General features: G+C 39.2%; 1 protein-coding gene across 1 annotated transcript in view; it reads left to right on the top strand.

The window, feature by feature from the left end:
• Nucleotides 1–15435, top strand: part of RAB2A (RAB2A, member RAS oncogene family) — a 47234-nt gene extending 31799 nt beyond the window's left edge. The window contains exons 6-8 of the mRNA XM_077352332.1: nt 1689–1800; nt 10485–10553; nt 14269–15435. Coding sequence (XP_077208447.1) covers nt 1689–1800; nt 10485–10553; nt 14269–14364 — 277 coding nt within the window. The 3' untranslated portion in view covers nt 14365–15435. The remainder of the gene's footprint in view (nt 1–1688; nt 1801–10484; nt 10554–14268) is intronic.
• Nucleotides 15436–15950: the final 515 nt, after the last annotated feature.

The following is a 15950-nucleotide window of genomic DNA, read 5'->3' as shown; positions in this document are numbered from 1 at the left end:
AAAGGGGCAGTGTGTCTAACCTTCAACGGATGTGTAGTGCAGTTTGGAAAATGTAAGTCTGCTTCATTGACTAAAACATATTTGGGTATCCTGTAAACCAGTGGTCCCCAACCTTTTTATCACCGGGGACCACTCAACGCTTGACAATTTTACTGAGGCCCGGTGGGGGGGGGGGTAATTTACTCCTCTACTCTCAACCACTGCCCTAACGCTCTCTGATCGCTATGGTAATGTTTAAACATCCCTTCAAAATAAGATACAGACACGCCACAACAATGAACATAAGGAATATTTTATTTTCATGGAAATTTTAACTCATGACAATGACAAATCAATGGGAACCCTGAGCTTGTTTCTCTGCAACGAGATAGTCCCATCTGGGAGTGATGGGAGACAATGACACCCGAAGTGTGTTGTAAAGGTCCGGGGGGGAGGGGGAGAGAAGGCGTCCTTCGCGGCCCACCAATTAGTCGACAGACCACATGTGGTCCGGGGCCCACAGGTTGGGGATTGCTACTGTAAATAACATTCTTTAGTTGATGTCATTATTAGAATAATGTGTGCATTGTCCTATCATTTGCACCCTTAATAAGGTTTGTAAAGCAAAGGCTGAGATTTCTTTTACTGAATCAATACATCTCAAGTTGGATGATCTTCCTTTCCTACTGCCTAGCATTACTGCCCTTTCAGTCTGACGAAGAGTGCTTGCACTCGAAAGCTCACGGCCTGAATAAATCTTTGTTGGTCTTAAAGGTGCTACTGGACTCTGATTTTTATTGTGCCCTTTCCAGTGACTATTGTCACTGATACTTGTTTATTATATAAATAATATATAGTTATTTATTATATAAATATAATAAATAAATTTAATCTTCTGGGGGAGAATTCAGGCTTGATTTTATTTAGAACCCACTTATTTGTCTTTTTTGATAGTTCATAGGTTAGGACAGTTCTGTGTCAGCTAAGGGGAATGGGGGACAGAAAAGTGCAATTTCTGCCAGGAAACAGCGCGACAAATGTGCTTGTGGGTCTGTAACAGGAATGAGGGATTAGATACACTGAGCACCCATGGTTACTAGTAATATACCTAAAGGTCACAAATGGATAATCCATGGCATGTATGGTTGGCAGAAGATGCACATCATGCAGGTGGGTATGGGGCTTGAGGGGGAGTTACTTAATAATTCTTTTGAAAACCCTACATTAAATTTTGCATCCCATTGAACTACTTGTAGAGAACATCAGGGCTGATTTGCAGTTTAGGGTGGCTCTCTGTCTCTCCGTCGCAGCAGGAGCCATAGGAGGTAATCAGGGCTCGTTTGTAGCAGGGTATCAGGGCTTCTTTGCAGTTTGGGGCGGCTCTCTGCACCGCTGCAGGAGCCGTAGGAGGTAATCAGGGCTCGTTTGAAGCAGGGAATCAGGGTTTGTTTGCAGTTTGGGATGGCTGTCTCTCTCTTCCTTGCAGCAGGAGCCATAGCAAGTAAATCAGAGTTCATTTGCGGTTTGGCAGGACTCCCTGTGTGTCTCTCTGAGAGCAAAGTGGCTAGCGTCCAGGGAAAGAGGGTGGGAGCTGTAGGGGCAGGGCCCTATTCCAACTCGGACACCCTGGAGGCGTTCCACCCCCCAGGCTGTTTCACAAATATTAAGAGGAACAATGGATAAGGATAACTCTTGTATGATTACTTTAGTGATTTAGAGTCCAGACGAGAAGTGAAAAAAGAAGAAGGTGAAGCGTTTGCACAAGAGCATGGGCTTATCTTTATGGAGACATCTGCCAAAACTGCTTCTAATGTGGAAGAGGTAATTCTTTCTTGATGATGCATGTTGACCTATTGATGGTTTTGATCATAATATTATAACTTTGAGATCATAATATAACTTTTTAAGACATTAACTTCTGTACCCAGTCAGTTATAAACTATTTAATCCCCGATGTATGAGCTACATAATAACATGGAGCAAGTCCTGTATCTCTCACAGTTTGGTTTGATTTGTTTGTTTAAGATTTTGGAAAAGGAATGTGCATTACCATTTCACAAAATAAATTACTAAGCATAAAAATTCAGTTTCAGAACATAGTTCACACATTAAGAGGCCAGAAACCTGAAAGTATTCCAGAAAAGAGATGAGTGAAATATGATTCTAATGCTTACAGACATTTTATTCTTAGATATCCTTCAACATATTTGACTGAAGGTAATGAAAATATAAGTGGTTATTTGAGGGGAGTACAGAGAGAAATTTAGATATATATCAAGAAAAATACTTTTAAAATATTTTCTATCTTTAGCACAGTTACTTGTAAAATGTTCAGGATCTCTTAGATCAGTTTTCCGAAGTAAATGGAAGAAATGTATATGATATGATTAAATAATAAATGAAATGTGTGTAGGGATAATACTAATAAAGATAATGGCTACAGACTGGATGATACCTTTGCAGAATATACTAATTCAACTGTGTCAAACTTATTAGGTGGGTCATATAGCGAGGGTCAGTAGTCACAATTTTACATCAGGCCTTTTCACATGTTGAATGTGATCTTGTCTTGAAAAGGATTTTACACTTCTAAGAGTGCTGTTGGACTCTATTTTTGTTGTGCTACTTCAGACCAACGCGGCTACCCACTTGAATCTACTCTTCTAAATGATAACTTATTTCATAGGAGTTTTCCAGGTTTTGGGAGGTTGGAAAAATAGTCCCTGTGGGTGGGAGGTTCTTAAATTTTCCAGTTTTTTAATTACCTCTACATCTGATATGATCAGAACAGCAATTTGCAAAGCAGAGAGATTCAAGGAGGGGGCCATTGCTTGAGAGGAAAAGAAACTGGAGCTTTTATCAGTGATCAAATCTATATCTCCTATTTACAAACACAACAGGTGCTATGCATGGCCATTAACTATGCTCAAGTAAAGCAAATTGAAAAGGGAGGGTTTTGTGCAGCTCCTGCATACTCATGTGTCTTTGGATGCCAAAATACTCCCTCACCAAATTTTTTTCAGCCAGCAATCTTTCCAAGACCTCAGAGTCTTACGGTCCTCCCTCACACTAAATAGCTGATTTTTTGTTGTCTTATTTTGCTGTTATGATCTTATTTGACCAGGACCCCAGAATTACTAAAACACCAGTGTCTCATAGCCTTCCTCACAGGATTACTGTGAGGCTAAAGTGGGATGATGACCTGTGGAAAGACTAAACATTAAAGCCAGCCTATGCTCCTCTTGTTTTTTTCACCATGTCTCTTTAGCCATCTTAAATACATTTAAAGAGAATGGGGGAAAGGTTGATATTTGACAAGCGTGTTACTTAGTTTGGCAAAACTCGTGGGTTTTATGTAAACGAAAGCTATTTGAAATCTTGTTTAAAAACTGAAAATAGTTTCTTTTTTCCCTTTAGCACAGTGGGATATAGTGTGGGATTTTCTATTGCATGATGGTCAACATTCAAATAGAGTTCTAATCAGTTTGAACTTTTTCTTCAGAGTTAAGGACCAACTAATATATTGTTGACTTGATTTTCAAGAGAGCCATCATACTAAAGTTATTACACTCATATTTGGCCCTTCTTTCTAGGAATTTAGGGCAATGGGATTATCTTATTTTATCCTACAAAATAGATTAGACTTGACTTTGTGTCACTGGCTTAAGGTCATCTAGTGAAGCTTATAGTTGAGCTGTTATTTTTAACAGACCTTTGGTCAAATCCAACTATTTGTCAGTATACTGTCAGTATACCACAGTGTACCACAGTGACCTTTCAGCCTAATCATTGTAATGTGTTGCAGTTTTGGAAGGATATAGTGTCAATATGAGATTATTATCCTTCATATTTGTTAGACGACAAAGTTAGGAATTTCATCCTTCTATATTTGTTTTTATCTTTTCATTTTGATAACTAATGATCAATAGAGTATATGGGAGGAACTGGGGGCTGATTCTTTGACAAAGTGGGGGCTTAGTCTGCCATTTTAAGCACACTTCTAAATAAGTTTAATTGTATTTATATAGAAGCAAGTCCCAATATTTTAGTCTTTAAAAGGATGCTAGGCTTCTGTTAAGCAAACATCTATTTCAGTGACTGGAATAAGTTCTAAATTTGTGTTTGATTATCTTGCTTATGGTGCATATGGCTAATATTAAACATTAGTCTATCTGCAAGAGAATCCATTATCCACTACTTGACCATGTTGCATGCTTTAACCTTCAGCTTGGAATGAATTTAGACTACTATACTACAAGTGGTTCATAGTGAGTTACATTGTCCTGTCAAGTGTTGAGGAGGCTGTTACTGCACCATGCATTCTGGGATTTCTGATACAACGTGGTTAGGGTTTCTCCACACAGCTGGACAATTGTAAACAATTGGCTTGCAGAATAGATACATACAGTTTACTGTGACTACTACTTGGTCAGTAGTCTGTATTCCCCCATCATTTATATATTTGTTTGTTCGTTTTAGAGCTTTTATACCGCCTCTTGGGGCTATATACAAACTTGGTATAAAACACATTAATATAAAACCAAGATACATAAATAATTGATAGAAGCACAGTGAAAACTTCAGCAACATAAAATAGTTTTAAAATACTGGCCCTATAAGGGATGAGGAAAGGGGAAGAGAGGATTAGGGAGGCCCAGATCAGGTGTTCCAACTATATTTCTGCTGGTCTCAACCATAAGCATAGCAGAAGAGGCCTGTGTTGAGGGCTCTGCAGAACTAGGAGTTCTGTCAGGGCCCTGATTTCCCAGGGGCGCTCATTCTACCAAGCAGGAGCCAGGGCCAAAAAGAACACAAGACTAAAGAAACTTTCCATCCCCAGAAGAGAATTCCTATCCTTGGCTAGGTTTGAGATAATCTCCCAGGATCCTCCCTTAGCCAGTTCCTCTTTGTTTTTTCCTCAAGAATACACTGTGAGAGCATGTCAGCCCTCACACTCTGAATTCAGCCACCAAACATATAATTCACTGTATACCTCATTTGTCTGACTAGAACTTTCTCTCCCACCACAGCTTTCTAGAAGCAGCTTCTGTAACTCCTCCCTTCTGGATAAACGAATTAGATCCCTTCTCTTTCTCTGAAGGATTAATCCTACACAGGATGGTTTCTGCAGGCAAACACAAATGAAGGGGGGAAAGCTCCCACTATAGCTCTGTTACACAACTGTTTCAAGTATCTAGTTCAGCCTTTCTCAATTTTTTTATCATTGAGAAACCCTTAAACATTATTCAGGCTTCAAGAAACCCTGGATTGGCTTGCAGAATAGATACATACAGTGGTGTGGTGTGATTGTGCAGAATATGGTTGGGAAGCATAACTGTATACATGCCTACCTAGTGCTCCTCCCCTTCCCACCTTCTCCAGACCCATCAGCCATTTTGGGAAGGAGGGGCAGGTTGACATAATCATATATTGTGATATCACCCAATAAATGCTTAACAAATTTTAAAAATATATAAAAATTAACTCCCACCCATTCAGGAAACACTTCCAGGGCAATCGAGCCTGATCCTAGTTCCTTATCGCTTCCCTTGAACTTCCTACCTCCTAACATTTGCTTTTAAAATCTTTAAAGAGACTCTAGTATTAATTAATTGTAATCTCAATTCTCAGTAAACCCAAGCATTTTAAACTAGTAGCTAGTATACAAAAGGTGTCTACAGTGACCTAGTGTGTTGGAGTAGAACTGCTTTGGCCAGAAACTCCTAGGTTATCTGTCTGTCTGTGGCTTCCACAGTTAACATAGCCTTTTGGGTTGCCAACACTAAACTTTTTTTGCTAGAAGGAAATCTGATGTAGGATTTTCATTCTTCCAGAAAGTCTCAGTCTCTCTTCCGATGCTTTGTACCCCATCATTGTCCTTCACCAAGGCTTTACCCTGTTCTGACAACCATTTATTTGAAGTCACAGGGCAAGATTATTAAAATGGTTTCAGCAGTACTGAAGTCCTGCCAATCTTATATTGTGTTCTAAATTCCAGTTCCTAATTATATTTATTGACTAAGAAATATGTTCTTTAAAATGTAGTGTGAAATATAAAACATAATTTTCTACATTTTTGACCAGTATGCATCTAAATTATTAACAATAATCAATTGCAGCCGCCAGGGGGCAGCCTGCTACATGAAGAGAAAATTCAGGCACCTGAATGTTATGGTGTTATGCAAAGAGTTTTCAGTTTTTATTATAGGACAGATGGTAATTAATCTGATTTTTCTTTAACCTGCAATTAAATAAAATTCATCCAGATAAATGTTAATAGGTTAGCCAGTTCCAACCATCATATTTTACTGTTCTGAAAAAATAAGGCAAGTGCCTTTCCTTGCCCTTACCTGGATAGCCCAGGCTAGCTCTATGTTATTGGATCTGGAAAGCTTGTCTTGCTTTAAAATCTATAAGAGGTCACCATAAATTGGCTGCAACTTGACAGAATTGGTTTAATAAAATTCCTATGCAAAATAAATAGCAATTTCTTACCTTTCCACTTTAGTCCAGCGCTTCAGTTGCAAGATTATTTTAACTAAGCAACAGTACAACAAATATCCTGAAATCAGGTTGTGAGGCTGCTTTATACTGAGCTATCTAACTAGAGGATTTCTGTTGTCTGTGGAAGAAGTTGTCAGAGATAGGGATCTTTCTCAGCTTTGCCCCCTGAGATCTTTTAACCAATGCTTTACCATTGACCTGGCAAGTTTAGGTAGACTATTTGCAGAAAATATATGAATGTCCCCCAACTCGCAAGAGAGGAATGTTGTCTGCCCTTGTGCATGCAACATATAGGAGTATTCCTGTGGGATGGAGGGAAGAGGAGCAGAAACCATCAGCTGGTTGACTGAGCAAGGGATGGGAGGGGGAGATGGAGTTGCTGCTGCATAAGGTGGGCAGATGGATGGAGGAGAAATGAGCTCCACTGTGCCAGGCAAAGAAGGAGAAACGTTTACCCCCTCAGTAGGTAAATGGAACCAAGAGCAGCTGCAAGGAGGCCAGGCAAATAAAACTGGTGACACTGCAGGAAGGTGGGTTGGCTGGAAGCTGGTCAGTTGAGCAAATGGTGGGGAGAATAGGATCTCCCCCATGAGCATTGCAGATCCCTGCATAGACAGTAATTACCATGTTTGCTAACATTACTGAAAGGTTTGTATGTTTTATAGAACTCTGCATCTGCAGAAGATACCTGTTCCTTTGAATGCATATAGAACATTTTTCCCTCATAGAAGAGAATCTCCTGCAGAGATGGAGCACCAAACAGGCCATTCTATATCCTGGATCACAGTCTGTAACCAGTGCTTTCCTTACCAGGTATCTAAATAATGCCATACCTGGCATTAGATTTAATGCCTGTATCAGGAAAGGTACTTTTATAGGCTGGGCTGTATAAAATGAACTAATACTTAAGAATAAAAATGGTTGCATAGCTCTGAATGTTGAAAATCTTTAGTGATTGTATGAAGTTACCATAACACGATTTAAGGATTTTGTGTTTAATGGTAACATCAGAAATCACAAGGGTAAGAAGTTCCAAAGTTATGATGGTAGTTGCTTTGGCAGAACTGATACATTATCAGAAGCATCTGTATATGTATATATAACATTAAAAACTTCCATTTCTGAGGAATGCAAATCAATTCAGACTTGGCTGAAAGCCAATTTCTGAGCTCGTGCACGTTTGAAAAACCTACTCACTTCCTAAGTGCCTTGTGAATCTGCAATGATTAATTCTTCTCATTATTTTGCTGCAAATTCTCATGACCCTCTGTGATGATTCGATCACCCACTTAGAGTTTATGCATATTCATATCTTTCCACTCATGGCTGCAGTTGTTCAAGTCTCCTTCACTGGCTGTGGTATGCACTTGGTGCAGTAATTGAGCTGCAGTAGATTGATTACTCTAGGGAGCTGTAAGGCCTTTAAAGGTGAAAACATATCAGTCCTGTTAATTAGGAAACAAAGCTCTGGTGGCAAGTTCAGCAGTCAAATGCTTCCAGTGTAGAAATGAGGAAAGGTATGATTTGTTCCTCTCTATGAACCCTGTTTACTTTTTAATATTTGAATTAGGTATGTGACCAGGCATGGTAAGCTTGAGTAGGTGATTGTAAAGAGTTGATAGATCACAAGAACTTGTTTGTGGTATTTACTGTCACTAAAACTATATTTGTATATTTTGTCTTTCAAAATGTTATGTTGAATATTTTATACATTACTGATTATATTTTTTATAAATAGTATTTCCTGTGCATTTGAAGACACCTTGAAACTTATATTCAATGGAAAAAGCCAACATGATGCTAGTTTAGTTTTAATTTCATTGAAAGGAAAAACATAACAGTCAACTTTTTGATGCTGATCATTAAGTACAAGGAAGGGGAAAGATCTGGGTGATGAAACAATAGAAATTTGGCTCTATGTAGGTAGGTCATGGTACTTAGAAAGCACAGAATTACACATTGGATGTGGCCATGCCTCTTGTGCACCTGTTAAATACATAGATGGTATTTGTGCTGTAATCATCATAAATATAAAAGCAATTTTAAAGCAAAAGACCTTGAACGTCCAGATTTAAACAGGGTTCATTGCAAAAGTTTGTTCTGCAGGGTGTGCGTAATGAGTTTCCATACTAGAGAAGCAAATGTACTGAGTAATGTCAGGTACATACTCTGAATTCATAGCCTAAATTTTAAGTTTATTATTCTTCATCATCAAGGGGGGCATTTTTACTTTTGTTGTGACAGTTGTTCTCAGAGTGCACTGATTTGGATTTAAACATACCCTTCCAGTACAGAAGATACATTTCTACTGATGGAGGAACAGTAGAGAATTGTGTGAAACTAAATATTTTCTTGTACTTGTGGGAGAACTTTCTCAGTCTCTTAAGTTCATGGAAGAAGAGTTTTGATATTCTTTACTTTTTCCATGATTGTGTCCTTCTGCATGAAGTTTTAGGCTCAGAAGTACAGTTCCTGTCTCCTCTACTTTGTCTCCTCCATATTTATTTTATCCCTCTTATAATTTACAGCCTGTTCTGCCATTACCTCATTTTTTAAAAGTATTTTCTCCTTTTTCATAGTGTTCCTCAGAATTAAAGCAGTTTGATTTTTTTCTGGGTACAGTTACAGAACTTCTTTCAGTGCTATGATTTGCTTCTAAAATTATTAGCAATAATAATAAGGCGAGTGATGGTGAGCAAATGCATAATCCCCCCCCAACACTGAGTAATAACAAACTGCTGCTACTGATTGGAGCAAGGATTTCTACATCAAAGCTGAAACTTCCATGTAATCTTGAAACCCCCTTCCCCACTCCAAGCCCTGCTTTAGAAAATTGTGATAGAGGCCAAGCTTACATTAGCAAAATTACACTGGCATGCTTAGGCTGGCTTTTAAATTTTGCAAACCCCCCAAAAGCAAAACATACCCATCCTTCCTAATTGTTTCTATTTTGCTCTGATCACAAACTCTGGATATCAGATTGCTTCACCACAGGGTTCTTTACAGTCACCAGTGCCCATTCAACATAATTTTAAGTGAGAAGCAAAGGAAGAACTGATTTCTGCTCTTATTATTCTATTTCTATTGGGCACTGTGTTCCATGTTGTACAAATTACAATGCCATGCATCCAATTATTGCATATAAAACTTCTCACAATCTTTTGCAGTCTGACCTCCAGTCAGTGGGCTGAAGTGAGAATGAACAAGGGGATGAAATTAACTCCTTTCTTCAGCAGAACTATATGCTGGAGAGGAAAAGATGAGTGACTTCATGCTTTACCTTTCATTCAACCCACGTGACTATTCCTGTGACTGTAGGAAGTTCTTTTTTTAGGTATGAAGGAGCTGTTGGAACATAGAATATGCAAAAACTATCCTTTGCACAGAGTGATGTGATATTACTCATTCTGACAATAGCTGTTAAGGACATTCCTAAATTAATTTAAAGTTACAGAAGGCATGAAATAAGATGCTCGAAATCAAAATCTGAAAGATTTCATTCAGATAAGAATTGACAAGAGACGGACGGCGGTAGGCAGCAGCAGCGAGCTGCAGAGCCATGGCATTGGCCACCTCCACACTGCCTCCAGATTGTTGTGTGTGTGCCGCTGCTGGGGTCAGCAGGATGGTTTGGGGCAGCCACATCATGGCTCTGAGCCTTGACTTTTTACTATGGTATACTTTCTGGTGTTTAGCTTGTGTTTGCTGACCCCAGCTCTTTTAGTATGTTGCTCACAGTCTGATGGTAAAGCCATAATGTGGCTTCCTCTGTTCCTGTTGCATGGCTTTACATGGAACTCCCTGTCACCTTCTGTCAGTGGGGGCCTTAGGAATGTTGAAGGCTACTGGTAGAGGGCAACAAGCACACTTAGTGAAGAAGTGTAAGCTGTCAGCTTTGGTATATAATATAGCCTACCTTGATTAGGAGACTAAATCTGTAGTTTGTTGTTCTTTCAAAACTGTTATGTTTTGGATCTCAAACTTTGCAATTTGATTTTCAGGCATTTATTGATACAGCAAAGGAGATCTTCCAAAAAATACAGGAAGGAGTCTTTGACATTAATAATGAGGTAAGTTCTTCAAGTTCAGACCACTTGTTTATATATAAACTAGTAAAAAAGCCCATTGCCCTTTGAAATGCAATGGGCGCTAGCAGTGAGAGTGGGTATGGGGGGTGGGGGAGTACCTGGAGCGGCTTGTGAGCCGCTGGCGAGTGGCAGGAGTCCTGGAGGTTCGGTGGCCTGAGGCGGAGCGGCGGCGGGGACTCCTTGGCCGCGGCTCTCCGAAGTGTCTGCGAAGTCTTCCCCCGGCCGGCGGAGCGGCCGAGAGAAGGCGGCCAGGCCCACCCCTGCCCCGAGGCTCTTCCAAGCCTTTTCTTGGCCGGCGGAGCAGCCTTGTGGCGTCGTAGACGCCGCGAAGGCGGCCAGGCCCACCCGCTCCCGAGGCTCTCCCAAGGCTTCTCCCGGCCGGCGGAGTGGCCTCGTGGCGTCTACGACACCGCAAGGCCGCTCCGGCGGCCGGGAGAACGCGGCGCGGCCGACCGCTCACCTGTAGCTGTGCGGGTGAAGCAGGCAATGGGGAGCCGCGCTTTGCGCGGCTCCCCATTGCCTGCTTCGGGCGGGATGGACACTTGGAGGGGCCAATCAGGAGCCGCTTCGCGGCTCCTGATTGGCCCCTCCGAGTTTTTATCCCGGACCGGTCCCGCCCTAACTCCTCCCCACTACCCCTTACTCTTTTATTCAGTCCGTGGCGCCTGCGGCGCCACGGGCTGTGTACAGATATGAAATGCATTTGCATCAATTGCCTTTACTAGAAATGAAAACTTCAGTAGGTTACATCTAGAGTTTGCTTTCCACTTCTAGAAAGCAGGGAGGAACTATTTTGGCTCATTTGCAGCTCTTGCTACAAGATCTCCTACATTGTTCCCAGTGATGTTCTGAGGATCTTTCAGGCCCAGTTTTCAGAGAATACAGTGGGAGTGGGGAGGAAGGGAAATTTTATTTTATGAGTGAAGCTCTTCCTACTATACTTAAATCCAGCTTCATGTTTCCCAGTTGATTCTTACCCAGGTTTAGAACAAAAATTAGAAGACTGAGTTAGTGTCCATAAGATTCCATTCTTACATATATTTGTTCAGTATTGAGAGCCCTTAAGTGACATAGCCATCCTTGAAGCAACATGAAATCTTATAAATTCCCTCAAAGGAAAAAAAAATCCATTTTAAACATTTCTCCATGTAGTGTCAGTTATTTTCAAAAATGCCTTTTCATTTTGCAGATGAGAAGCCAGTAGTAAGGTACATAATGTGCAAAAGCTATAAAATAAATGTTTAGGACTTATCTGAAAAATCCTATAATCACGATTTAGGTTGCAATCCTACGCACAATTACATGACAGTAGGACTTGATTCTAAGTAAATGAACATAGGATTGGCCTGTTAGATCACTGACTTCTATTTAGAAGCAAATTTTTAGTACATTGATTTTGATAGAAATTTAAAATCAAATCAAAATAAACTTGTATATACCAACTACATATACAAGTTCTTAAATTCATATGGGTGCTTTGCATCACTGCATGCTGTCATCAGTCTTGTGCCCTTACTGTTTCCTAATTGGTTTGATTCCTTCATTGGAAATGACAGCATGCCTTTGTCAGCGGTTCTCTGGCTTGCTGGTTCAGGAAGTTATTGTTGAACTTTTTACTATTAGATTCTCACTAGCTATGATGAAGCAATGCCAGTTTTTCACTCAGATGGGAACTGTGCGATGAAGCTTCTCAGATTATTTAATCGTGCTCATGAATGTTTAACCAATGGATTTATTTAGCCTTATACCATTAATGCCTCTGGCAGGACAGACACATTCACCTTTTCTTAGAGTAGTCCCCTCTGTTCAGGAGTGGGAACTGTTGGTATGGTACCATACAAGCTGCTCTTATAACTGTGATAAGAGGCCATCTTTTAATAAGGTTGACACTTTGTCTTTTGAGTTGTTTCCTTTTGACCAGATCTTTGAGATCTAAAGAGTAGAAAATTCTTAGAATTAAATCCAAAGGCATAAACTTCAGCTGTGATTTCAGTTGCATAGTTTTGAATGTCCCCTCCTGTGACATATTGATGCAGATATATTTTCATATGATTACATACTAATTGCACATGATAGACATTTAATAAATTCCCATACCTTTTAAAACTCATAAACTGAGCAACTCTTTGTCATTTGATTCTAGAGTTTGTCAGTGTAGCAAAGTAAGGCTTGTTTGAATTAAATGTTCAGCTCAAAATTAACAGCTACCTTGTAAAAAAAAAAAGTAACAAGATACATGTTATTATTAAAGTTGCTTGGAAATTTAAAATAAAGATAGTTTCACAAGGTTCTTCTTTCACGGTTGTTATACTTGCCTTGTACAGGTATGATCTGGCCTTTTCTGAAAATGGAAAAGTAAACTGCAAGAGGTTCCTCCTGTATCCCACTCCTACTTGGCTTCATGCTATACATTCTGTTGCTACTGTTAGTGTAATGGAGGGAGGGGAGAGCAGCAGGTCCTTGGGTGCATGTAAGTGAGGCATGTCAGAGCCTCATCAAGACTAGCAACTCTAGACTTGCATGGGAGAGTTAACATATGCCCTGTGAAGAAATCCTTCTGTTCTTTGCATATCCTATTTTTGTTTTCCTTTTTAAGTAGTATGTCAGTTCCTTTTAAAACTAAAGATCATGCAATAATTTTAAACCTGGTGCTGTTTGGTTAACAGTAGATAGTATATAAATTGGACAGTAATCATGGCTAATCATGGCCTCTGGAAAAGCATACTTGCATCTGTCGAGTTTCATAGAATATCTGACTGCTTTACGGTATCTTATGGATATTTGATTGCAATATGCTGTCAAGAGCCAACAGTGCATGCTATTTACTTGACATGATGCCAAGTCTGGGTCCTTGATTCCTCAAGAAGTTGCTACCAGCCCAGAGGAGGCAAAACCAATGAGCCATAGGGCATGCTTTTTATTAAAGAGGAGTCAAAGAATGAAAAGAAACCACATCAGCTGCTGTCAATACTGAGCTAGTGCCAGAAACCCCAAGGCTACTACTGTTGCAGAACTGCCAAGCACTATAAATCTGAGATTTACTGTGACGCAAAGTTTCCTTAAGAGCTTAATTTCTGAAGCTACTGTATTACTTTTCTTAAAGTGCTGTATTTTAGGTAAAATCCACTTGAGGGAGTGAGGGTTAAGATATAAGTGAGAGTTTGATGAATGAGAACTACTCTGTGTGTGGTTCTTGGCAATGCGCCATGTCTTTGGGGATCATAGAAATTATTGATGACACAGAACACTTGTATGCCCTTAGCCTGTACAGATGATTCAGCATAGGAAAAAAATACTGTTGAGGGAAAGTTTTTTACCGGGCAAGAACGGTGGAAATCTAAACATGATTTTTCTCTTGATCGCAATAAAGATTTCTTCCTTATGAAACAGCTTGGGCAATAGCTGTAATTGTAAGGATTTCATACTGTAAAAAATGACAGTGGCCATGATAACTGAATTTCAGTCTACAGAAAAATGTAAAAACTGGAATAGTAAGGCAACCTACCCTTGATTTCATTTCCTTAATTGCTACCAGACAGTTTTTAATAGGATTTTTTTCCTTATAGCTTGATGATCATGAAAATGAGACTACTACTTCAGCTGTTCATAAATCAGAAATAGGTTAACAACTTTCAAATGTTGTAGCCTGTGGCAATATTTTAAAATAGTAACTTGCATTCAACTTTCATTATTTCAGGCAAATGGCATTAAAATTGGCCCTCAGCATGCTGCTACTAATGCAACACTTGCAGGCAACCAGGGAGGACAACAAGCTGGTGGAGGCTGCTGTTGAACCTGTTTTTACTTCATAGCTGCCTGACAGGGCCTACTAACTTGTTTCACCCACCCTCGCTCAATTTCAACTACGAGATGAAATTATTGTAAGAAGGCATCATGTTGCGGAAGACTTTATTCTTCAGATTCTTGTACAATTTTGAATAAATGGTTAATGTTCACTTAAAGACAGGTTTTGGAGATTGTATTCATATCTATATTTCCATTTGATTTCTAAGTCAATTTGATGTGATTATTTTTGTTCAGTGTTGTCTTGTGCCCTTGACTACGAACTGTATTAAACACTACAAAGTCATCTGAGTATTTTAATCAGTTTGTGTAGTTAGGTTGCCCAACTACCGCGGTTACCTAATGTTTAATATTGTAGAACTGTCCTCAAGTTTTTTTTCCATTTTCAAGGCTCTAAAGAAAAACTGAAGGACTCTTAAATCTGTATTTATCATTTACTTTCTGTATATATAGTTTAATAACCTGCTTGGGTGTATTTGCCAAGCTATAATTCTTTAATGCATTTGCATAAATCCTATACTATTTAGAGCTTGGAAGTACAGAAACATTATTAGAAACTGCTTGGACACTGAATTTTAAACCTTATTGACATTGTTAGCATGTTTGTCCCGGAGTTTCCACCCTCCTCCCCCAAAAAAAAATGCTTTATGTATATTATTATAAACGTCATATGCGTTACCTATTTTAATGCCAAATGTTTGCTAATTGCTCACAATTTCCACAGCACCTCTTCAGAAATGGATTAGCTGTTTGCCTTATGTAGGTTAAAATATACTATAATGAATGAAAAATACAGGAAACATTGAAACTCATAAAATTACACATTATGAAGACTTTAACTTTTCTAAAAACATTTTATTTGCTCCTTCCTTTCCAGGTATGTTTTCACCAAGGACAGTTTTTCAACTTAGCTGTACAGTGACTGTGTAAAGTTTTTCTTTTTTGGGTTTTTTAAGTGAAAACTTGTAATCTTAATATGGTAAGCATCTTGTCTGTTGTGAAGGGGGTGTGACAATAAAACTGCCAGAATGAAAATCCTGATAAAAGCTAAAACTGGAAATGTTTTAGTGGTCTATTCCACTTGGTGACTTGGTTTTTATTTTCCCTGTGCTTCTATTGAACTGGTTTACAGTGCTGTTAATAAAGTCCTGTTTAACTATCAAAGTTCAGAATATGAAATAGGACTTTTAAACCAGATAGCACAATATCTGTTCTTGAATCAAAGTGTGCAATGAATTGCCATATATCTGTAGTTTGATTTTCATTTCAGATCCAGACCCACTCATGCTGAGGTAGTATAAACCTGTCCTGATGAATAGATGTTGAAGTTTTACTTTTCAGCAACAAGCTGTTCCAGTGATCATACAGCAGTACAGCATGCATTCTGGAATAATCACTGCAGGTTAGATTCAGCCAGTTTTTCTATTGGAAGAAAAAGAGGAATCCCCCTTGACCACCTGGGATGGAGACTGTAGTAAGCAGGGATAATTGGCTAAAATTGAATGAAAAGGCTGACTCGATCCAAGGATATATATACTAGTGAACATGGATTTGAATCTAGAATCCTTTCTTCCA

This window comes from Paroedura picta, chromosome 9 (genome assembly GCF_049243985.1).
Source record: "Paroedura picta isolate Pp20150507F chromosome 9, Ppicta_v3.0, whole genome shotgun sequence".
NCBI lineage: Eukaryota > Metazoa > Chordata > Lepidosauria > Squamata > Gekkonidae > Paroedura > Paroedura picta.
Note: the sequence above shows the minus strand (reverse complement) of the source record. Positions and strands in the feature narration are given on the sequence as shown.